Source organism: Grammomys surdaster, unplaced genomic scaffold, assembly GCF_004785775.1.
Source record: "Grammomys surdaster isolate TR1022 unplaced genomic scaffold, NIH_TR_1.0 193, whole genome shotgun sequence".
Taxonomy (NCBI): Eukaryota; Metazoa; Chordata; class Mammalia; order Rodentia; family Muridae; genus Grammomys; species Grammomys surdaster.
In genome coordinates, this window is record NW_021604638.1 from 10,761,714 (window position 1) to 10,785,052 (window position 23,339).

Consider the following 23,339-nt stretch of genomic DNA (forward strand, 5'->3'; position numbering starts at 1 on the left):
CACACACACACACACACACACACACACACACACACACACACACACACACACACCAATCACACAAAGGTCAAAGGGGAGAACAGGAAAGCTCACTCCATTAAGCTTAACTTGTCTCAGGGCTCATGTTGTAGAATCCACTTCAGGTACTCTTTCCAAATTAAAAAAGATTCAAGTAACAGTGTACACCAGAAAGAAAGCTCCTCAAAGAACACAGGAAGTAATCAGCACAAAGCGCGGGCTCCATCTTTCATGGAGTTCTATCTTGGAGCAAAGATGACAATGTCCAAAGCCTGACAAGAACTCCTACTTTTTACCTGGAAGGTTCTACCAATGACCTCAATAGTAACCAAACAAAGCAAAACAAAGTCACCATATATTCAGATCAAAGCACCCCAAGTAACAGGTCTACATTGGTTTTCTAAAATCCCACTCTCTAGAAAATGCTTACAAATCTAAGACAGCGAGGACTGCTCATAAACAGAAAGAAGTTCTTGGAACTAGCAAAGGGTCTTCCCTCACCGTTTTGGCCAGGCTGCAGGCCTTTTCAGGAGAGTTTAGAATCTCATAGTAAAAGACTGAGAAATTCAGTGCCAGGCCGAGGCGAATGGGGTGTGTAGGCTGCATTTCTTTCTTGCTGATTTCAAATGCTTCTTGGTAAGCCTGCTGGGAGTTTGACACCGTGGCTGGAAGGAAGATGAAATTGTCAGCGTCGTCTCGCACAGGCTGCACCACACATGCTCCATTGTCAAGACACTTTAGTAAGAGGCTAAAGCAAGCAAGCAAGCCATCAAAACAAAGGTTCATGTCTTCCCCATTCAACCTAAACACCTGCTAAATGTTTATGCTAAGCACTGTACTAAATGCTTTGGAAGAAAACAGACAGTTATAATGAAGTCTGTTAAAGGAGCCAAGAAATACAGACACAGCCTTTCATAAGAACAAATATGGACAATCTAGTGAAAAAAGTTACGGAGTTTAAGAGGATCCGCATAAACAAATTCAAAGTCTCAACTCACTTGCATGTGGCCCGGAGCAAGTAAAAACGTCTAAACGCAAACTCTGGTTTCTTTTACTGGAAAACATAGGAGACTAAATTCCAAGTGCTAAGAGGATATGCAAGCCCAGTTACTTAGCATACAGTGAACACTGAATAAAACAGCTAAAATCACATCACAGTAAGCCATGTGCTGAAAGAAAGGCACTCCCCTATCATGGTCCCACACAGGTTGCCTCATCAGCGGATGCCTGAAACTATACAGTACTGAAGCCTGTCACACATGCTGAGATAAAATAAAACAGGAAATCAACACAACAGTCTTAACAATATACTGTAACGTAATTTGCACTTCAGAAACCAGCAAGTCACTTGAACACAAGGAGAGAGTCAAGATATCAATATGGCAACTTGGTGATGACCAGGTAAGTTACTCATCTATCTTTGGAATTTTCCATGTCGACCTCAGACTACAGATGCAGTAAGTGAAAGTGGGTAAAGCAACATCACAGCCAAGGTGAATTATTATGTTTTATAGTTTTACCTGCAAAAAAGAACTATCAATTCCCAGATAAGTTTGCCAAACATATTACATACCAAACTTCTAACATGTCTATCCATTAGATAAAGAGATTAACCCTGTGACCCCACACATGACAATGCTGTGGTCTCTGAAGTTCTCATTACTGTGAACTTAAGTGTCTATAGTAAACAAAGACCAGATGTCATTATGAAATATTAGCTCTCCCACTGACTGTATTTTTTTAAATGTTACTTACTTTGTTTATTATCTCCAGATGCGACTTCAGAAAGATACCTAAAATAGTCTCCTTTCATTTTTAAGTAGAACACTTTGCTTTCTGCCTGTGTAGCATTGAGAATGAGATATTTGTCCAACAGCTCCTAAAAAGTGATTCACATGAAGAATTTTGAATTCCTTGTGAGATGTTAAAATTACATTTGACATTTAAGATATGTACTACTACTATGTATGATTTTTCTGAAGACTAAAACCCAAAAGCCCCAACCAATGACCTCCCTCAAACCCAACCCCTCCCCTCCCCTCACCCACCCTCACCCCTTCCAGCAATCCCAACCAACCGGTTTCATTCAAGCTGCTAAATTCCATTTGGCTAAGTCCTAAGAGCAGGAGCCTGTAGTTCAGGTCCCCCAGACCATCACAGGACTCCTTATACTGTAACTACGACAGTGAAACGCGATGGGAAAAAGATGGCCCAGAACTACACTGCTAACCCAAATCCAAATGGAAAGACTGCCAACAAAAGAACCTCACTTCAATATTAAAGTGTGGGGGCATGCACACAAAACGTGGGGGAAACCCTTTGAGGATCAATATTAACAATTCTTCTCTTTATTAACATGTATTAATATTAACAATGCTGAGAAGCGACTTTTACTTTGTAACTTCTGTCCATCTCTTAAAAACAAAACAATCCCCCATTGACACTTGTATTGCTTCTGTAATTGTGAGTGTGTGGGGCCTTTCCATTCTGGGAAGAAAAAAGCAGCAATAGAACAAAGCAGCCAAGAACTAAGTTTAAACTTCATCTGACCTGGGAAGAAAACCTTCTTCTGATGCTTACTGTCTGTTTCCACATGACCCTGGAGAGACTGCCTTGGGACCCCAATCCTCAGATGCCTTGGCTGTACAATGGGAAAGGGGACCAGCATGACCACCATCTAAGGCAGTTGTAAGGACAAGTGAGGCAACTTATATCTAGTGCTTAGCACGTTGGTTGATACGCAGTAAGCACTCAGCCTAGAGCTATTAATAACAAATTCCTTTAAACATTTATGCTTACAACAAAAGTAGTTCTGAAGAGTCCAAGCTTCGTATACAGAGCATTATTTTCGAAGAGTTGTTTTAGAATGTGGCATCCTGAAAAACTGGTTAAGAGGCAGTGAGTACCATGCTCTTCTTCCCATTCTTTCAGATGCTCTTAAAAGCTGGTCTACATGTCAGGAGTTATGGAACTCTCTTGCCTTTGGAATGCATGCCATACTTCATCTGAATACCAGATGCACCTAACATTCAGGAATTAGTGCACCATTAACAAACCCTCAAACAACCAAGAGGCAACATGTTTAGCCATGAAACTTATCTTACACCAAGAAGCTGATAAAAAGAGAGGCTCAAGGCAAAGCCCAGCTATCAAGGATTTCATTAATCAATACCAGAATATGCGAAGGGAAGTAGTTATTTGTAAGTACTGTGTAGACAGAGAGGGATATAATTCCAGTGGGTTGGGAGGGAGGAGCTCTGTCTGAGAGGTGACAAGCTTTATCCTGGTTTTCCAAAGAAGCCATCAAGGGAAGTACTTTAGAGATAGACAGTACTGTAGGAGGGAAAGAACTCCCTTTCTCTTTAAAGCAGCCTCACAGTAACTTTGTACCTGCTTTCACGTACAAAATCAAATTTCCTAGTGGGCTCCAGATATGAGGGAAAGAATACAATCATGAGTGTTCTAGGGTAGGTACCCCTCCCATCCAACCCCAAATGTAGCTGGAAGAATCTACCACCTGACTGCAGTGTATATAACACACAGGAGAAGCTCCATACCACCTCTGAGTTGGCTTTTAAAGCTACACTGCATCTGACAGACATGCCAAAACTTCGACATCAGATTTCTATACTTTGTGAGAGCATGGCCAAGGAAAGGCTGGAAGGCCTTTAAATCCCTTCCTTTCCAGAGACGAATCGCTACTGAGACCACTAGAACTGTCTGCTAGCGACTGCATCTGTCTAAGTAGCCTCTTCTTTTGGCTTCAATTTCTAAAGAAAAATGGAGGAATGTAATGAAATGCTCCTGTTTGCTGCAGGGTCTTTTTGAGGGAAGGAAAACACCCAAGAAAAGATGAACTGATCAAGAAAGGGTGACAAACCCAAATCACATGCTTTAGAAAAAGTTACAGGTAGTTCTTAGCTTGAGTACAGTGGAGCAGCTCCACTCTCCCCTAAGCTGTGTGAGAGCTTGCACTGTTAAGCCCACAGACGGATGTGTAAAGCAGAAGCGCTGCCCTCACCAGCACGTCATTGCAGATGTCCTGCAGCTCGGCTTCGATCTTCTCACGGTACTCTTTGCCCATCTGCTGCTTCTTCTCATTCCTCTCTGTTTTCTGTTCGATGCTGGAGATGACACGCCAGGAAGAACGGCGGGCACCTACCACATTCTTGTAGGCAACAGAGAGCAGATTCCTCTCTTCATTGGAGAGTTCATGTCCCTGTTCGGTTACGGCCTTCATAGCTGCAGCCATGTCGTCATAGCGCTCAGCCTGCTCAGCAAGCTTGGCTTTCTGTACCAGCTCGCTTTTGTCCATGGTCATTCTCTACAACAGCAAGAACACAGAGAAAGCAAATGTCAGGCTTCCAACATTCTTAGAACGCAAACAAGAATGTGAATCATGTACTGAGTGTCTACAGAGCCAAGACTGGAACAAGGCTTTAAATCATTTTGGTCAGTTGTTATCAACAATCCTACATGGCAGGCATATCCCAATAATCCTTCTACCTTCTTAGAAAACACGACGATTAAAAGAAAGAAAATGATGAACCCAGAAGAGCCCGGCAAGCAGAACACAGTGGGGAGTCAAGGCTGACGGGGTGACCTTGTCCACATTGTATTAAGGTATGTGTTTTCGACACATACCTTAATTAATTCTGGTGATGGAAGGACTTTGGTACTGTCATTTCTATAGGTCGTCACCAGCTTCCTATTTGTAACAACCCTCAATGGCTTAGGCAACCAAAGAGCTGGATCTGGAGCTGTCTTACCGCTGGCTGGTTATAATAAAGAGCTGATGGCCAATACAGGGGCAGGAAGTGCAACGGTGGACCTTCTGGACAGACAGAGTGGCGCACGGGAGGTAAGCTGAAGGACTTAAAGATGACAGGGAAAGGACACTGATGAGGCAGAGGCAGAGAGGCAGAGAGGCAGAGCAGGGAGGTAAACCACCAGCCACAGAGCAAGGACAGGCCTGGAAGTCAGGTTAAGTTAGATGACCTAGTGGAGACTGCCATAGAAGTTTTCGCACCTTATTATTTAATACAAAGCCTTTAAACGTGCCTGTTTCTTCTAGAACTTCTTTGTTCCACCACCCTATTCTCTCCTCCCCAATACACAGAAACCACTTTTAACAAGACTTGATTTTACACATTCATTTATGTTTGTGTGCCTATGGGAGAATACATGCATGGACATGTGTGGGGAAAAGATAACTAACTGTGGGAGCTGGTTCTCTCCAGCACCACGGGGGTTCCAGGGATTGAACTTGGGTCATCAAGTTTGGCTCCAATCTCCCTCTCCTGCTCAGCCATCTTGATAGCCACCCAATAACTTGTTTTTTGAAGTTTATGCTGCCTGCTATTTCAAAGGGCCTGCATTTGATTCCAAAAACCTACAGGGTAGTTCATAACTCTGGTTCCAGGGGGATCTGATGACTTTCACCCCACTTCTGGCCTCTGAGAGAAACTAGTAGGCATGCATGTGGCACACAGATATACATGTGGACACAATAACAATACACATCCAATGCTTTCTTTTTTTAAAGTAACCTTAGCTCAACACCCTACCAATACAGAAGACCCTTCACTGTATTCACTGCATCCCACAGCAGTTAATGAGGCAAACAGCAAGCAGCTGGGCTAGATGAAATGACAGCAGAGACAACAGTTCTCCAAGCCAAAAAAAAAAAAAAAAAAAAAAATGCTGAAACCGCAGGTGCAGGTCCCAGGCCCTCTTCTCTAATAGCAGTCAGCTACAAGTCCATGTAGTCTGCCTGTGCAGCTCCCGGATGGTGACCTTCTACTGGCCCAAGTTCCTGAGGGACTACACTACACGAGACATGCACTACCAAAAGAGAAACTTCAGGGGCGGGAGATGGCTCAGCAGGTAAGAGCTGCTCTTTCAAGAGGACTTGGGTTCAAATCCCTTCATGCTTGTAGTGGCTTACAACCACCTACGACTCCAACCATACAATGCCCTCTTTAGCTTCTGTGAGCAACAAGCACACATATACACACAGGCATGCACACACACATCCCAATAAATAGAAAGAAATAAATCCATCCCAACACTTGGGAGGCAGAGGCAAGTGGATCTCTGTGAGTTATAAGGCTAGCCTGGTCTACAGAGTGAATTCCAGGTCAGCCAGAGCTACACAGAAAAACCCTGTCTCGAAAAACAAAACCAACCAACCAACCAACCAAACCCAAAATAACTATATCAAGATTCTTTGACACTGTCCCAGAGTTCTTGAAGATTAAAAACCATTATGCTACTGTACACATATATGTATGTCTTTAAAAAGAAAACTGGTGCCGGGCGGTGGTGGCGCACGCCTTTAATCCCAGCACGTGGGAGGCAGAGGCAGGTGGATTTCTGAGTTCAAGGCCAGCCTGGTCTACAGAGTGAGTTCCAGGACAACCAGGGCTACGCAGAGAAACTCTGTGTCGAAAAAAAAAAAACAAACCAAAAATCTAAAAAAAATTGGATGTGCATAGGTGTTTAAAAAAAAAAAAAAAGAATTCTAGGCTGGGAGGAGGGAGACCTCTGTGACCTAGCAGCCCCTGCAGGGAAATGGGAATGCCCAGACCATGAAACTCAGACCACCAAAGCACCGCTTACTTCTCCCATTCTGCGTCTGTGCCTGGGGTCTAATCAGGTTCATGTCTGCCTCCCCCTGGAATAGATCAAAGGCCCTATCTAATCAATTACTTGTTTATATTTTATGTGCATATATGTCTAAGTGAGGATATCAGGTCTCTTGGAACTGGAATTACAGACAGTTATGAGCCACCATGTAGGTGCTGGGAATTGAACTTGAGTCCTCTGGAAAAGCAGCCAGTGTGCCTTTAACTGCTGAGCCATCTCTCCCCAGCCCTCAGAGGGCCTATCTAAACAGCCTTTCCTAGGCAGTCCCCTCTCCAGGTGACCAGAGAGTCTGAGACCCTAATGTGGTTTCCCCAGGACAGTAACCCAACAGCCAGGGTGATTGGTGCTGGGGCTGCCACAGTTGGATCTAGGGTTGGCATTGCCGTTGGGACGCAGTTTGGTAGCTTGATTATCGGCTGTGCCAGGAGCTCCTTTCTCAAGAAGCAGCTCTTCTCCAGTGTCATTCTGGGCTTTGCTCTCTCTAAGGCCACGAGGCTCTTGTCTTTGATAACTGCTTTATTGCTTTTCCTTCCCCTTCAATTGAGATCCGCAGGGTTACCGAGCTGTCCCCAGTGCCTCAGTTCCACACCAGTCCTGGTCCTGGTGTAGGCTGAACTTTAAAACACATGTTTCTCTAACCCCTCAACACACACACACACACACACACACACACACACAGAGAGAGAGAGAGAGAGACAGAGACAGAGACAGAGAGACAGAGAAGTGGAGCTGGAGAGATGACTCAGAGCAGATTAAGAGCACCAACTGCTCCTGCAGAAAATCTGGGTTCTATTTCCAGTCCCCACATGACAATGACAGCTCACAACTGTCTGTAACTCCAGTTGTAGGGGTCTAAGGCTCTCTTCTGGTTTCTCTGGGCACCGGGAACATATATGATGCGCATATATATATATATATATATATGTGTGTGTGTGTGTGTGTGTATACACATATATACATATATATACATATATACATATATATATAAAACCTATACTCGTAAATCTTTTTTTTTTTTTTTTCCGAGACAGAGTTTCTCTGTATAGCCCTGGTTGTCCTGGAACTCACTCCGTAGACCAGGCTGGCCTTGAACTCAGAAATCTGCCTGCCTCTGCCTTCCAAGTGCTGGGATTAAAGGTGTACGCCACCACTGCCCAGCAATAAATAAATTTTTTAAAGAAATTTTGTGTGCCGAGCAGTGGTGGTGCACGCCTTTAATCCCAGCACTTGGGAGGCAGAGGCAGGTGGATTTCTGAGTTCGAGAGTTCGAGGCTAGCCTGGTCTACAGAGTGAGTTCCAGGACAGCCAGGACTACACAGAGAAACCTTGTCTCGAAAAAACAAAACAAAACAAAACAAAACAAAACAAAAGAAAACTGGCATTTTCTAAAGCTTTCAATTATACATATATATAAAATATGTACACATACGCGCGCACACACACACATATATATGTATGTATGTATATATATGTGTGTATATATATATATATATATGCACATACACACAAAGAAACAAGAAACAGAAGACATGAACTAAAGGTCCTGACGCCTACTACTTACATAACTCAAGACTTATATAACATGGATTTTGGAGCAGCTAGGCCAATTTCAACAGGAAACGGGTTACACAACATCTAGTAGTTTGGAGGAAGGCACAGACAAGGAAAAAATGAAAGAGTTCCTCTTTCTTCGCCTACGTAACACCCGACCTGCACTTCGGGTCATCATCTTGAACTATCTTACATCTCTACTATGAGAGCCATCCTCTGAAATCTCCAATAAAGAAACTTCCTGATTCCAAGTTTCCACAGTGCCTTTATAGACCATGGAGATGGGGATGGTGAAGACAGCAACAGACAACAAACCCTTCTCACATGTGCTGCTGTCAAAACAGCTGTCTGCATACAAGTCCACTTTCTGTCTTGACTCATTAGGCAATGGCTCTTCCTCACATGACCCGTACTCCAACCATTCTGTGAAGCTACAATAGTCACTAGGCACACAGGCTAGTCACTAGAAAATGTGACTAGTGCCAACTTTTGAAACCACAATATTTTGGATATTTAAAAAACGTTCAGGCTGGAGAGATGGCTCAGAGGTTAAGAGCACTGACTGCTCTTCCAGAGGTCCTTAGTTCAATTCCCAGCACCCACATGGTGGCTCACAACCATCTGTAATGGGATCTGATGCCCTCTTCTGGTGTGTCTGAAGACAGCCACAGTGTACTCACATACATAAAGTAAATAAATAAATCTTTTAAAAAATGTTCGTTTAGCTTGTCTTGGGTTGTGGTACCTTTCTTCTTAAAGTTGGCGCTTAAACTCAGGGCCTCATGTATATTACACTCTAGCATTGTGTAACAGCCCCAGAGTTTTTTTTTTTTTTTAATTTTGTAATGAATCAACCAAAAAATTTTAATTCTATTTCTAGTATCTCCTAGTATCCTGCATGTTAACTGGTATGAGCAAATAGCTCCTAAATGAGACCCTAAAACAAATCTACCCCCTACCCCCAACAAATTTGGCAGTATCCTCTCCTTCCTCAAATGTAATGACCCAAAGCTCCTGCTCCTCAAAAGCATTCTTCCGTACCACAAAGACTTACCACCACTTTAGTCATACTCAATAACCTCAAGGCTCCCCTTTGGGCTAGTCTATCACTTAAGAAACCCTACTTGGTTGCTTTCAAGGTCCTTCAGCCTGGGAGGTTCTCAGGTGCACATTCCCACATGCCCTGTTCATACCTCACTCAAACATGCAGGTCCCTTCGTCTAGAATGTTCTCCTGGATACTTTACTTCATGCCTATGCAAACTCTATCCAGGACTCTGAATCCACACAAGCCTGCTCCACAGTCTAGGGCTTCTTCACACTGGTCACGGTAGCGGGGAAAGCTCTACCGCTTAGTTTCCCACACTTCCTTCTCTCAAAAGAAGGATTCAGACATAATGCCGCAAACTGTTCAAATAAGCATCTGTTAAGTTTCTGAACACTCATGACTGGGAGAACAAAGAACACACAGAAAGGCAACAGCATCATGTGTCAAAGCACAATCTGCCACTACACAGAAAAGGATCCCATTAAACTCAAGATTTTCAGTTTACAAATGCAGACAACAGCATCTCCCTCAGCAGAGTAGCTGTGACCACCAGGAACAGGGCATTAAAGAACAACAGTTATAAAAATCAATTAATCAATCTTGTATCCATCCATTCATCTATCCGTGGGACAGTGGACCAGACAGAAAATTAGTAAGGTTTAGGAACTCTGGCAAGTCTCATAATTGAGGACTATAGGCATTTAAATCTATTCTGACCAGGTTCCTGTCCTGCAACACATGAACACGACAACCCAGTGAGAAGACTGACAATCAGTCACTTGGGGACACCTGAAGTCCTTCCACATGCAGATAAGGCATCCCTAACATCTCAGACCAAGTCAATAAAAAACATGTTCCTCTAGATCCCACCCCAACCCCAAATGTTTCCTATCCACACAGAATAAAGTGCACGAATCATGAGTGCCCGTCTTACTGAGCTGTAACAATTCCTAGGAGTTTTCTCTCCCCAAGCTTTTGTCACTGGACCTTGACCCAGCACAAACAGGCCTGTGAGCGTGCTTGACCACAGCCACTTCCTGTTCAATCCTGTCTGGCTCCTAGCTGCTAGCTATGTTTCACTGCCTGCCACTAACTCCAGGCTGCCTTGCTCCAGCTTCTCCTCAGAGAGCTGTAACACTGGTTGTTCTGGCCTCTCGAGATCTCTCCCACCAGCCGGGCAAAGGATTCCCCACAGGCTGTGCCCCGGGATGCATGCATTCATCTACCTATCTATCTTCCTTCTTTTCTTCCTTTTTCTCATAATTTTTCTATTCACATTACATCCCAAGTTCAGCCCCCTCCCTCACCTTTGCAAATCCCTGCCCTTAATAAAATCTTTCTTAAAAATACATACCGCACAAACAAATCTAAAGACCTTTAGTTCTCCCCAAGTGCCTATATATTATTATTCTAACCCAAAGTGTGAGCCTCTTTTAAATATACAGTTACAATTTCAAAAAATGTTAGCTCACTGAAGGAGTACCTATTTTGTATGTGCAAGGCCTTGGGTTCAATGCCCAATATCAAAACAAAGAACAAAAAACCAGGAAGGAGAAGTGAGTCTAGATTGATCTTTGCACAGGAAGTAGTTATGTGGTAACACGAGACTCATTTTCTCAGTGAGCTCAAAATGAACACACATACATGTTAACTGTGACATTTCAGCTGTTGCCAATCAGATTTTTCTGGAGTTCTTAGGCAATTTAACAGAATGGCATGCATTTCTCCGAGACTTGGAATGAGAGTCCCACAAAGACAATTTTGGCCAAACAGCCTTTATTTGCTTTCTACCAGAGCAGATGAACTCCTCAGAGGCCACAGTCTAGCCTGGCAATGAGCCAGCAGAAAGGCCTTGACATCCACACCCACATGGTAATGATGGCTGTCAATCTGTTTGTTCTAAACCATTGGAAGCAGCAAGCCACAGAACTGGGAGACATTTGCTAATAAATGCTTAGTGAAGTACTGGAAACAATTCAAATACCTAACAGTAGAGAATTGGTTAGTTAAAAAAAAAAGTCAAGACAGTAAAAATTACAGGTCTCCAAAAGGAGGCGGCACAGGAAAGATACATTTAAGATTCACAGGGCTATGTACAAAGGGACACACATATTCCTAAAATGTTCCTAAAGAACAAACAAACAGATTAGACGTCAATACAAAATGGGTAAGTGTGGTAATCGCAGTGTTATCTCTGGGTGCTAGTATGTTTATAATCCTTATTTTTTTAAGATTTATTTATTTATTATATATGAATACATTGTAGCTGTCTTCAGACACACCAGAAGAGGGCATCAGATCTCAATACAGAGATGGCTGTAAGCCACCATGTGGTTGCTGGGATTTGAACTCAGGATCTCTGGAAGTGCAGTCAGTGCTCTTAACCACTGAGCCGTCTCTCCAGCCCCCATAATCCTTATTTTTAAAGTTGATCTTTCTATTTGGGAGACAAAGTCTCATTTATGATGTAGTCCAGGCTGGTCTGGAACCCTCCTAAGTGCTCAAATTAAGAATGTATGCAGACAAACCTGACAATCCACTACTTCTAAAATCATTTTGGCCCATGTTTGGATCACAACATATAGCAGACCAGATGAGGCCCACGGCCTGGAACTCTAAATCCCTGTGCGTGTTCCCCAGTGCCGAGGTGTATATGAGTGAGTCTACTTTCTATAGTCAGTGTAAGAACACAGCCTGTAATGAGCACCAGAGGAATACACTATTTTGTCTTATAATAAAAAAGCTTTTTAAGAAATAAGCCAGAAGGCTGAGGGGTGTGGTGGTGGTGGTGGTGGTGGTGGGAAAGCAAAAGGCTAGGCAGACTTGCTGCTCTTTCAGAGGACCCAGGTGTGGTTACCCATAACCAGTAGCTCACAACTGTCCCGAACTCCAGCTCCAGGGGATTAGACACTGTCTTCTAAACTCGCAAGCAAGCCCCCAACCTATAATTTTCTGAGGAAGAAGCTATATTGGGAACCCACCAGAGATTAGGCATACAGGGTAAGTGCTTTAACCTGGTCTACACTTGCAGTCCTTGGTGGTTTTGAGACAGACTTTCAACATGTAACCTCAGGGTAGCCCGGAACTCTTCCATCCTCCTGTTCCATCTCCCCAGTGCTGTGATCACAAGGATATTTCAAAATACAATCCTAAAAGCAACTACAGCCGGGTGGTGGTGGTGCACGCCTTTAATCCCAGCACTTGGGAGGCAGAGGCAGGTGGATTTCTGAGTTCGAGGCCAGCCTGGTCTACAGAGTGAGTTCCAGGACAGCCAGGGCTATACAGAGAAACCCTGTCTCGAAAAACCAAAACAAAAAACAACAACAACAAAACCCAAACCAAAACAAACAAACAAAAAAAACAAACAAAAAAAAAGCAACTACAAATGCAGAGCTAACTCAACCAACCAGTGTGAGCCAACCTCGTCTTCTAATCAATGCTTTGCGTTGAGACACTTCCTAGCTAGAGATCAGTTAAAATGTGGACAACTCACTTCAGAGTGGCCAAGCAAACAGAAGATCACTACCACTCATCTATATATTCTATACATTGTTTTAAGAATTTATTCCAAATTAAGAAAAGTTGAAAACGATAACTTTACAAGGCAGTCCTCTGCTATGTATGTGGTTGGTGGCGTAGTCTCTGGGAGCTCTGAGGAGTCTGGGTTAGGTAACACTGTTGTTCTTCCTATGGGGTTGCAATTCCCTTCAGCTCCTTCAGTTCTTCCCCTAAATCTTCCCTGGGCTCAGTCCAATGGTTTACTGTAGTATCTGCATCTGTCTCAGATAGCTGTTGGTAGAGCCTCTCAGAGGACCGACAGCCATGCTAGGCTCCCGTCTGCAAGCACAACATGGCATTAGTAATAAACAGTGTTGGGTTTAGTGGCTGTGCATGGGATGGATCCCAAGTCAGGCCACTTTCTGGACGGTCTTTCCTGCGGTCTCTGCTCCATTTTTGTCCCTGCATTTCCTTCAGACAGAAACAATTCTGGGTCAAAAATTTTAAAGATGGGTAGGTAGGTGGCTCCATGTCTCAAATGGGGGCCCTGTCTATCTACTGGAGGTGGTCTCTTTAGGTTCCATCTCCCCACTGTTAGGTGTTTCGGCTAAGGTCATCTCCATTGGGTACTGGGAGCCTCTCACATCCCTGGTGTCTGGGACTTTCTAGATATTCCTCCCCACCTCCCTTCCCACACTGCTGCATATTTCTATTCATTCTCCTGGTCCTTTGGGCATTTCTCCTGCCCCTCCCCCCCCCATACCTGGTCCTTTCCCCCCTTTTTCCCCTTCCCCTCTCCCACCCAGGTCCCTCCCTGTCATGATTATTCTGTTCCCTTTTCTAAGTGGGACTGAAGTATCCACACTAGGGCCTTCCTTCTTGTTAAGCTTCATACTGCCTGTGAGTTGTATCACGGGCATTCTGAATTTTTTTGGCTATAATATTCACTTAACAGTGAGTACATACCATGTATGTCCTTTTGGGTCCAGACCCACTCGGGATGCCTTCTCTGGCCTCAGTGGGAAAGGATGTGCTTAATCTTGTAGAAACTTGATGGTCCAGGGAAGGGAGATGCTAGCGGGGGTGAGGTGGGAGTAGGTAATTGGGTGAGGGAGCACCCTCTCAGAAGCAAAGAGGAGGGGGGATGGGGTGAAGAACACATGGAGGGGGAACCAGGAAGGGGGGTAACATTTGGAATGTAAATAGATAAAGTGGAAAAAAAAGAGAGAAAATGATAAATTTAGCTTCTAGACTCATGAACTACGTATTTTCATGGAAAAGAATACTTTCAATTGTAAAAGAGTAAGCTTGAATACAATAACTTGTCCTACTATCCACTACATGCCAAGAATCCCAACTTTATAGAAAACATGGTGCTCTTTTTCAGGAAAAGACCTATGCAGAACCAATAGGAAACTATATAACACAATTAAGCACTCTCCCCCCACATTATAATCACCTGTTTCTGCAGTGTTAAAAGTAGGTATAAAGACCAGTCAAATAAGACACACACTAAGTGCTCAGAGAGTACTCAGAGTAAAGGCTTATAAGCAAGGAATTCTGACTCTTAAGGCACTTCACAAAAAGGAAATGCTTGGAAATGCTTACAATCCAGCGTTCAAACAACTGGAGAAAGGACCAGCATCCCCAAGAATTCTTTGGATTATTCACTTGGAGTGGCTAAAAAGAACTACCAGCATCCCTCCCACCCCCACCCCAGCACCCGTACACACTTGTGTGGAAACACAGGAAGGCAGCACGTATTTAAAGCTATACCAAGTCTCCTTGACATAGCAACCGAGTGCACTTCGAGGGGAGTGGCTAAGGGCTGTGTCCTCTGGGCCTGCTGCGAGTGCTCAGCAGTTACAAGCATCCACTGCTCCATGGAACCAGAGTCTGCCTTCTGAAACCCACCTCTGGCGCTCACAACCCTGCCTGCTAGTCCAACCCCAGGGGACCCAATGCCTCTGGTCTCACACACATGTAAAAAGGAAAGAAAAAAATCTAAAAAAAAAAAAAAGAAGAGGAAGAGGAAGAGGAGGAAGAAGAAGAAGAAGTAGTAGTAGTGGAGGAGGAAGAGGAAAGGAAGAGGAGGAGGAAGAGGAAGAGGAGAAGGAGGAAGAAGAGGAGAAGGAGATAGGTGTCCTGGCTCCTCTGTGAGGTGGTATAGTGGTAGCAAACTCAGTCCAGGCTCCCGAGGTGACTGTGAGGCTGATCGCACTCACCGATGCACCACCGTTCCAGCTAGAGCATCCCCAGCCCCACACAGCACATCAGAGCTGAAGGAAAGGAAGTGTACAAGCTGCCTATCTCCTAACGAAAGTCAGTGGGGCCAGCTGGTTGGCGGGTGTTATCCTGAACAAGCGAAGCACTCCTAGCTCTCAAAGAAAACTACTCACTGAAAAACACCTACTCTAAAAATGACTGTATGCCATTCCACACATAAAATGTAGTCTTGCAAAACTTCAATTTCATTCAACATGTACAGATCCTTTGCTGGAAACAGAAACAACTTATCTGAAATACAATAGTTCTGTGTCTAGCAAACACTAAACTGTAAAGAAAAACCAAAATCCTTTCCTTCTTCCACAGCAGTTCTGGAATTCCATCTTGTTTTGAGCTGGTCTCATGTAGCCCAGGCTGGCCTGGAACTGAACTCCTGATCCATCCTCCTGCCTCATATTCCTCCGTGCTGGGATTTCAAGCACCCCCAGCCCCCATCTTCCACAACAGTGTACCTGCATCATTACTAATTATGCCCAATGAACCAACACTGAAAAACAGTGTAAAGTGGTATGTCCAAGTGTGAACAAATAACATGCATCACAATAGACTGATCTGCTGGCTCTAAGTGATCAATCCAAAGACATATGCTAATTCTGATTCATAAAGGCAGCCCAAGAGACTGACCCTATGAACAGATTATAATTAAGCCACTCAACCCAACTTATCTTACTACAGAAACACCTACGCATCCATAGTCACTACTGCTGTAGTTACAAAACCAGGGAAATGAATCAGTCTAGGGGTCCATCTATTGAGCATATATTCTTGAAATTAATTTTATTCTGTTGTAAGGAAAATAAAATTACAAAATTCACATGGAGATGGATGAAACTGGAAAATACTATTTTAAGTGAGGTAATCCAGGCCTAGATCCTAGTTTTGAAGTTTTTGGATTTGTGTGTCTAAGTGTCTGTAGAGGTCAGAAAACTTAGAAAGGGCCCATGAGCGGGAGGGGAAGAGACCTTAAGGGAGGAAGGGGACAATATGAAAACAGAGGAGGAACTGAGGGTGAAAAGGTGTAGGAGGAAGGGGGAGGGAACTGTCAGCTGAATAAACCTCCTCCTCCTCTACATCACTTTTGTACATGTCACAGAAACAACAACAGAACACCAACTTGGAGATCAGAGGTGAGGCCCACTCTGAAGGAAGGAATTCATACAGGACTGTAAACCTGGGCAAAGCCCATTGCTAAGGAGGTTCTAGGCCGAGGGGAAGCTGCTACTGTTGTTTTATTAAAACAAACATGCTGTCAAGCCACCACCTAAATTTCTATGCTTATACCAACAGATTAGTATTCATCTCAACCTTCATCAGAGATGCTTCATGGGCAGCGAGGGGTTAATGCAAAGACTCCAACTGGTCCAAGTGCTGAAAGTTGAGCGAATACTGCCTGCCCGGGACACATCCCCAAAGCTCAGTGTTGGAACACTATGGACAGATCTAAGGAATGTACAGGGCAGAGGACGGAGAAGGGCTGTGAAGCGTTGCCTTAGACATCATGTGGTTGTTGCTTTTGCACTCATGACTCAGCGGGGGTTGCCTGCACAGAATGGAATGGGCTAACATTCTGGAGTTCTCACCCCTTGCTATTGGCAGTAGACAGCTGTGGAGTATGGGGATTCATTTTGCTTCAGGAGCTTAGCTACTGGTTAAGTCATCTTAGGATCCAGTAAATAGCACATCTCCATGGGGAGGGGATCTCCTTATAAGGAGTATGATACCAGCAGAACTTTGCACTGTGTTCAAGCAGTTGACTTACACAGAATAAGAACTCAGAAACTCTTTAGCCTACAGTAGTCATTATAAATTTTAACTGTTTAAAAATAAGTATCTACCTCCATTTAATTAGATTTGAAAGCACACAGACACAAACCAGGTGACAAATTGAAGTTAATTAACTGTTCTAGGTCAATATCTATGCTTCTAAGGTTACGTATGTGGGAATCAGGGGCAAAATCAGCACTTCTTGTTGCCAAAATAGTTTTAAAGTGATAAATCATCTACAGCCACAGTACTCTAACTATCCAATCATTTAACAAGAGTCCTCCTAATCTGTGACGCCACTGTTTAGGAGTCTCTGTAAGCACTCAGTTAACAGCACTGACAAGTAGTTCACCAAGTTAACAAGGGTCAATGAGCAAGGAACACATTAATATGCACCTCATTTCTTTTAAATCTACCTTGTTCTCTTTACTGAACAGGAAAGAATAGTACATGCTAATTACTTCTGCTTATCTTTAGAATGTGGCACTTAGGGTTTACTGTAAACACCTTCATTGGCACCTACAGTGGGCAGTAAGCTTAAGTTAGGAATCCATACTAGTATCCTTTGCACACCCAGAGTGCAATTAATGCCCATCACACTGAATTTCAAGCCGCTTGATCACCGATGAATCTTTAGATTACTTATATTGAACCCTGTTGGTCTCCCTCTGTAACTTAAATTAGTTAGAAACTCATTATGCAGCCTAGCCTGGCCTCAAACCCTTGGCACTTCTCCCACGTCAGCCTCTTGAATGCTGGGGTTATAAGAAGTAAGCCATTACATTCAGTTGGACTTTTCAGAGCTCTAACTCAGCTCAAATCAGGACTAGGCTAGGCTAACATACTTAAAGAGACTCAAACTGGATTCCAACAAGTCCCTAAACTATTTTCAAATAATAGCTTCCATACCGAATATATCAGTACCCATACAAAACTCAGCTAAAGGCTAACTAACAACACTACCATCACTTATGGTCTACTGAAATGGGCAAAGCACTTAGGAATTTGTAGTGATTCAGATATCTGGGATCTATCTCAAGAGATAGACAGACAGACAGAGTGGGTGCACACTCAGACCACAGGTCAACCTTTGAGTGTCATTCCTTAGGAACTGTCCTTGGGTTTGTTTTGGTTTGTTTCATATGAGAGAGACCTCTCAGAGGCCACCCACAGCACTCCAGGCATCTCCTGTCTCCACATCCCCAGGACTGAGATTAGATGCACATATCATCTGGCTTTTTCACGTGGTTGCTGGAGATAAAACACAGGTCCTTACGCTTGCATAGTAAGTGTTTTACCATGAAGCTATTCCTACAGTATTAATTTTAAAAAGTTGACAGTAATTTTGGGTGCACATGGAAGTCAGAAGACAATTGAGGGAGTTGGTTCTCTCCTTTACTACGCGGGTAACAGGAGTTGAATCTAAAATATCAGGTTTGGTGGCAAGCATCTTTACCAGCTAAGCCATTTCACCAGCCCCTCAACATGAATCCTTTTCTCAATGTAGCAATCTTTTAAAGATCGGTCAGGACTCCTAATACTTAAAGCACTACTGTTCCATGTTTGGAAGAATCATGTCAAGTTATACAGTATACCCTCTTAAAAACTTGCCAAACTACCAAACAAGCTTTAATTTAAGGCTCTCCCCATGAGGACAAACAATGACAGACCAGGTTCATATCTATTTTAATTTGGCTCTTCATCTGTGTGTCAGGGCCATTCAGAAATAATTCTTCTAGTTGAGTCTTTAAGGAAAACAATGAAATAAACAACCAGAACAGGAAACTTACATAATCAAGAACTGGGCAGAACTTGAAGCAAAAGTTTACCCTACAATCTGCCAGGAGCTTGCTCTGGGAGGCAGCTGATCACTGCCATCTCATTACAAGTATCAGAAACACCGAACTGCCTCTCAAAAGCAGCTTCAAGGTTGTTTTTAGCAGACATATCGCAAAATAGAAAAGCACTTCAAATCCATTTCTTCCTTTAACATTCTCCTTAGGAAAGTCTCTTCTGAGTCCAGCTCCCATTGTTTCCCATTGTGAAATGCAGATCTACTGGACTCCTACCCTGGAGTGAAGCTAGATCTAAAGTCAAAGCCATTACCTAACTACCCGCTCCTGCTCTAACTAGTCTGAATTCTTATCTCTTTAGGTAAATGTATACACCAAGTGGTTTTTTTGTTTCGTTTTTTTGGTTTGTTTGTTAGTTTTTTGATTCAGAGTCTCACTATGTAGCTCTGGCTCTCCTGGAACTATGTAGAATGCTGGGCTGAAACTCACAAGGATCTGCCTGCCTCTGCCCCCAAGTGCTGACATTAGACAACCAAGGATCTTTTAAACATCAACTTACAATGGAGTTATAGTTCTAGAGTCCCTCATTTACACACCTGCTTTTGCCTGATGCCGCTGACAAAACAGGGGCACAGTTCTGACAGGACGTAGTAACTTCTCTCTACTTATAGAGGGGATTATCTCCCTTTTTTCCTTCTCCCATACACATCAGAAACCTAAACTACTACAAAGTAGTATGGTTAGCAACAACAAATGATGGTTAGGGTAAAATATAGCAAACGAGAACCTAGGGTGGTTTTCTGCGGTGTACCTGATGGATTTCTCCCTAGTACAAAGCAAGTACTAGAAAAACTGGCCTTTTCAGCAGCTTTCATCTGATACGTAGCAGCAATACCACCCTACAAATGAACAGCTAAAACTGGAGTCTGCACACATTAATAGGGTGCATGAACAAAAAGTAATTGTAGTCATGGAATACATACTCAACCACAAGTCAAATCTATCGTTACCCGGGGTCTAACGACCTGGGCGTGACTTCTCATCTCAGCATTTAATTTTGTGATACACAGATGTGTATCTTTGGACAAATTCTCATTTCTGCACCTCAGTTTCCTCATGTAGATGAGGCCAATAGCACTTGCCTTTTATTGGCTGCAGACTGAATTAATGCTTGCAGTGCTTGCAAGGGAGCAAGACACACACCGAGTGCTACAAGTGGTGAGTAGTGTGATCACCGGCTAGTACCTGAACGATACCTCGGTGGCTAATGACTAAGTCACACGGGTAGTTTCTGTGTGTTTCTGTGTTACAGACACAAATGCTATACCTAACCAGAATGTGAACTCATGTACCTGTACAGCCAAAAACAAGAGAAAAGTTGATCAATGGATGTAAGTTACAGTTACAAAGGAGTTGCAAATCTGTGCTATGCACTTCACCCTGACTATACATAACACTGTTTCATATTTCTTTGTGGGCTAGAAGAAAACACTTTATCACCATAAAAAAAGATCAAGTCTGAGATAGGCTATTTAAGCATTATGATATATATATATATAAAAATAAAAAAAACATCACAGGGGATATAGTTATTCATGTTACAATCTATTAACTTTATTTGTATTGAGAATATCTCTATGCCAGAAGTTTATCTTAATTCTCTTTTCTGCCACTACACACATCAAAAGCTTTATTAGTAGCCCAGCACACCTATAAGCACAGCACCCAAGAGAGGCAGAGGGGAGAGGCTGAGGCAGTGAGTCTGAGCCTAGGCTGGGCTATGCAACAGAAGGGTGGGGAAGGAGGAGACACATCATTTGTACAGTCCAGATATGAAATACTGGATATGCTACATGGAACGTTATATATCATTTTTCATAGCAAGTGGAAAAAATAAGATTGTATCTTATCAGAAAGGGAAAAAGAAGAAATTGAAGTCAAGGATTAAAATACAACAAAACCCAATGCTTGTACTTAACACACAGTTTACAAGGGGTCTCAGACACCGGTGGAGACAGGGAAGCTAAGAGGCATAGATGAAGATCATAGCTAAAACACAATAGAGGGAAGAACTGAATCAAATTCACCTAACCAGTGCTGTTTTTGGATCCACAGCCAAATGGGAAAAATGCACTTTTTGCAGCAGCCCAAATCTCTGGGGACTCTGCCTAGGGAACGAGCATCAAGGGAATGTGCTCGGCCTGGTTTCCACACAGGCTGCCTCCCTGATCCATACAGCTCCAAGTCTAAAATGGCTTCAATATAACCCGAGCACTGCATGATGGGAAATGGAAGATAACAGGGTAGGAGCCATACTCCAGGGGCTGACAGTCCATAAATACTTGCCACCGATGAAAGAGGATATTCAGTCTATAAGTAGGTGTGTGGTTTAGGCCAAATCACCTCATTTCTCATAAAGATTTCATCTGTAAGATGGGTGATTTTTTTTTTTTTTATAGTTAGAAGGCAGAAGCTAAGAAAATTTAGCATTTGGTACTGGATTTTTCAGCCTTTCATTTCTAAGGTCATGCTTAAAAATTCAATTTGAGTGGGGAAGAAAAAAAAACCCACCAATATTCTCCAGCTATATAATGCTAAGAGAAAAAAAAAAAAAGACTTGGGCAATCCAAAGAAACAGAGGCACTGGAGGGAGTCAAGAGAAATCCACCAAGAACTCAGTAATACTCCTCTAAATTTCCAGCAGCTGGATGTGAGATGCTGAGTAAGCACGTGCTCAGTCCTATAAACTGGACGTCTGTATGGTCTCACAGGAACACCTAGGATACAGTGAGAAATGCAATTTTCATATCCTCTTAAGTGCTGCACCTTTCTGCACCGGCTCCTAAGATTTTATAGATTTGTAACATCTTGCCAGATTCCACCTCCCACACCAGGCAAGTAAAATTAAGAGCTATCTGGTCTCACCAGAGAAAATGTACTGAAGGCAAGGACATGAGCCATGCATTTTTACAGAGGTTGGCAAATTCTCACCAACGCTGCCACCTTTGGAATCCTTGAGGCACGCATGTTCTCCATTTGCAACAGACCCAGATGCGCTCATCTTGCAAAAAAAAAAAAGGGTCCACATCTCGCTTACTCTTTCTTCAAACATTGAGGTTACTAGACAAATTTCAAACAATATAACACCCACACACCCACACACCCACACACATATATATATGCATGCCACAAAAAAGGGTGTATGGGTGAATTTGGGGAGCGGACCCAGGAGATTCTGGCAGTAAATGACGACAAACATCAAGAGAAAAGACTCAATTCTCAGCCTGATCTTCCCCCACCCCACTGGGAATCCGGTTTGAGTCAGTGAAAGGTTCAGACAAATTCATTTCTTAATTCAAACCTCAACCCTGCTGTCAGAGAATCTCGGGTCCAGCTGGGTTTCCCACACCAGCGATGATGAAACAGCTTTACTGCAAAGTGGGAGAGGGATTCGCCCCAGCTGTCGCCAAGGTTAAACCCTTACTCATCCAGGGGAGTGCGGCAGGGGCGTCGCGGCTCGAAACTCGCCTGCCTTCGACTACATTTTAATTTTTGAAAGCCACAAAGAATGAGCGAGGTTGACAGGCCCAGAGGGATGGCTCCGGGCCCGAAGAGAGCAGGCAGGGGCGGTGCCGAACAGAGATGGTGCGGAGGGGAGCCCGCGGCCCAGCGGTCCCCAGCCGCGCAGGCCCGGCCGCACCCCGTACAGCGCGCCGAGAGAGAAGCCCGGGCTTCCCGCGGAGGCGCAGGCCCGGCCGGAAGCGGGGAGGGGCGGCAGTGAGACTGGCCGCAGCCGCCGCCCGAGAAGGGGCTTCGCGCTGGGGCCCCTGGGAGCCACGCCGCACTCACCGCGGAGGACTAGAGGGAGCAAAGGCGCTTCCGGGAAGATCGGAGGGCAGCGACTGCGTCCTTCCCGGGCTCACTCCTCAGGCGGTGCTGGCGGCAGCGGCGGTGGCGGCGATCGTAGGTGCGGCGGCGGCGGCGGCGGCGGCTACCGGGCTCCGGAATCGGCGGCAGCGGTGGCGGCGGCAGTTGCACTTCCGCTCCGGCCACCACTTCCGCTCTAGCCCAAGTCCCGCCCCACCCTGAGTCGACTCCTCATTGGGTGAGTGAGGCACGGGGTTGCTCCGTCCTCCCGAAAAGGGCGGTGATAGCCAGTAGGAGGGGAAGTCACGGAGAGCCAAGAGGGAGCGGTCGTGGGAGGGCGCTGGGCCTGGGTGGGAGCGAGGAGGGGGCGGACGCAGGGAAAGGAAGTGGGGCGGGGGAGCAGGAAAAGGAGGAAGAAGAGAGGGCGGAGCCGAGGTGGCCGCCCTGGGGCTGGGATGTGGGAGAACCGAGCTGCCTCCGGGAAGGGAGGGTTCGGAAGCTTGGAGCGGTCTTGGCCCAGGCTACGGTCATCTGTTCTCCCCAACCCTTAAAATAATTCTCACGGGGTCGGAGGGCCTAGCAGTCTTATTAGCTGTGCTTTAAGGGGGTGCTTGTAACTAAAGGAGAACAGACATGGCTCAGCCCTCCATTTTCAGTTAATTCACCTTTCAGTCCTAAAAGGTACTTACTTTTCCTTTCCTAGACCAAGGAAGCTTCATGAAGTGTCAGGAACAGAACATCCCAAGGTCTTAAAAAACAAACAAACAAACAAACAAACAAACCCTGTGTACATCAGTTCTTCGTTGAGATACCCTGGTCCCCAAGTATCCTTCAAAGGGAAAGCGGCAAAGACAGAACTCCAGGATC

The 23,339-nt window shown here is 44.3% G+C and overlaps 1 protein-coding gene across 1 annotated transcript in view; it reads right to left on the reverse strand.

Annotated features, from left to right (window-relative positions):
- The window catches only part of Ywhab (tyrosine 3-monooxygenase/tryptophan 5-monooxygenase activation protein beta), a 25,246-nt gene extending 2,626 nt beyond the window's left edge, over nt 1–22,620 (reverse strand). The window contains exons 1-4 of the mRNA XM_028769622.1: nt 22,455–22,620; nt 4,040–4,342; nt 1,774–1,897; nt 520–683 (exon numbers count right to left, since the gene is read on the reverse strand). Coding sequence (XP_028625455.1) covers nt 520–683; nt 1,774–1,897; nt 4,040–4,339 — 588 coding nt within the window. The 5' untranslated portion in view covers nt 4,340–4,342; nt 22,455–22,620. The remainder of the gene's footprint in view (nt 1–519; nt 684–1,773; nt 1,898–4,039; nt 4,343–22,454) is intronic.
- Nucleotides 22,621–23,339: the final 719 nt, after the last annotated feature.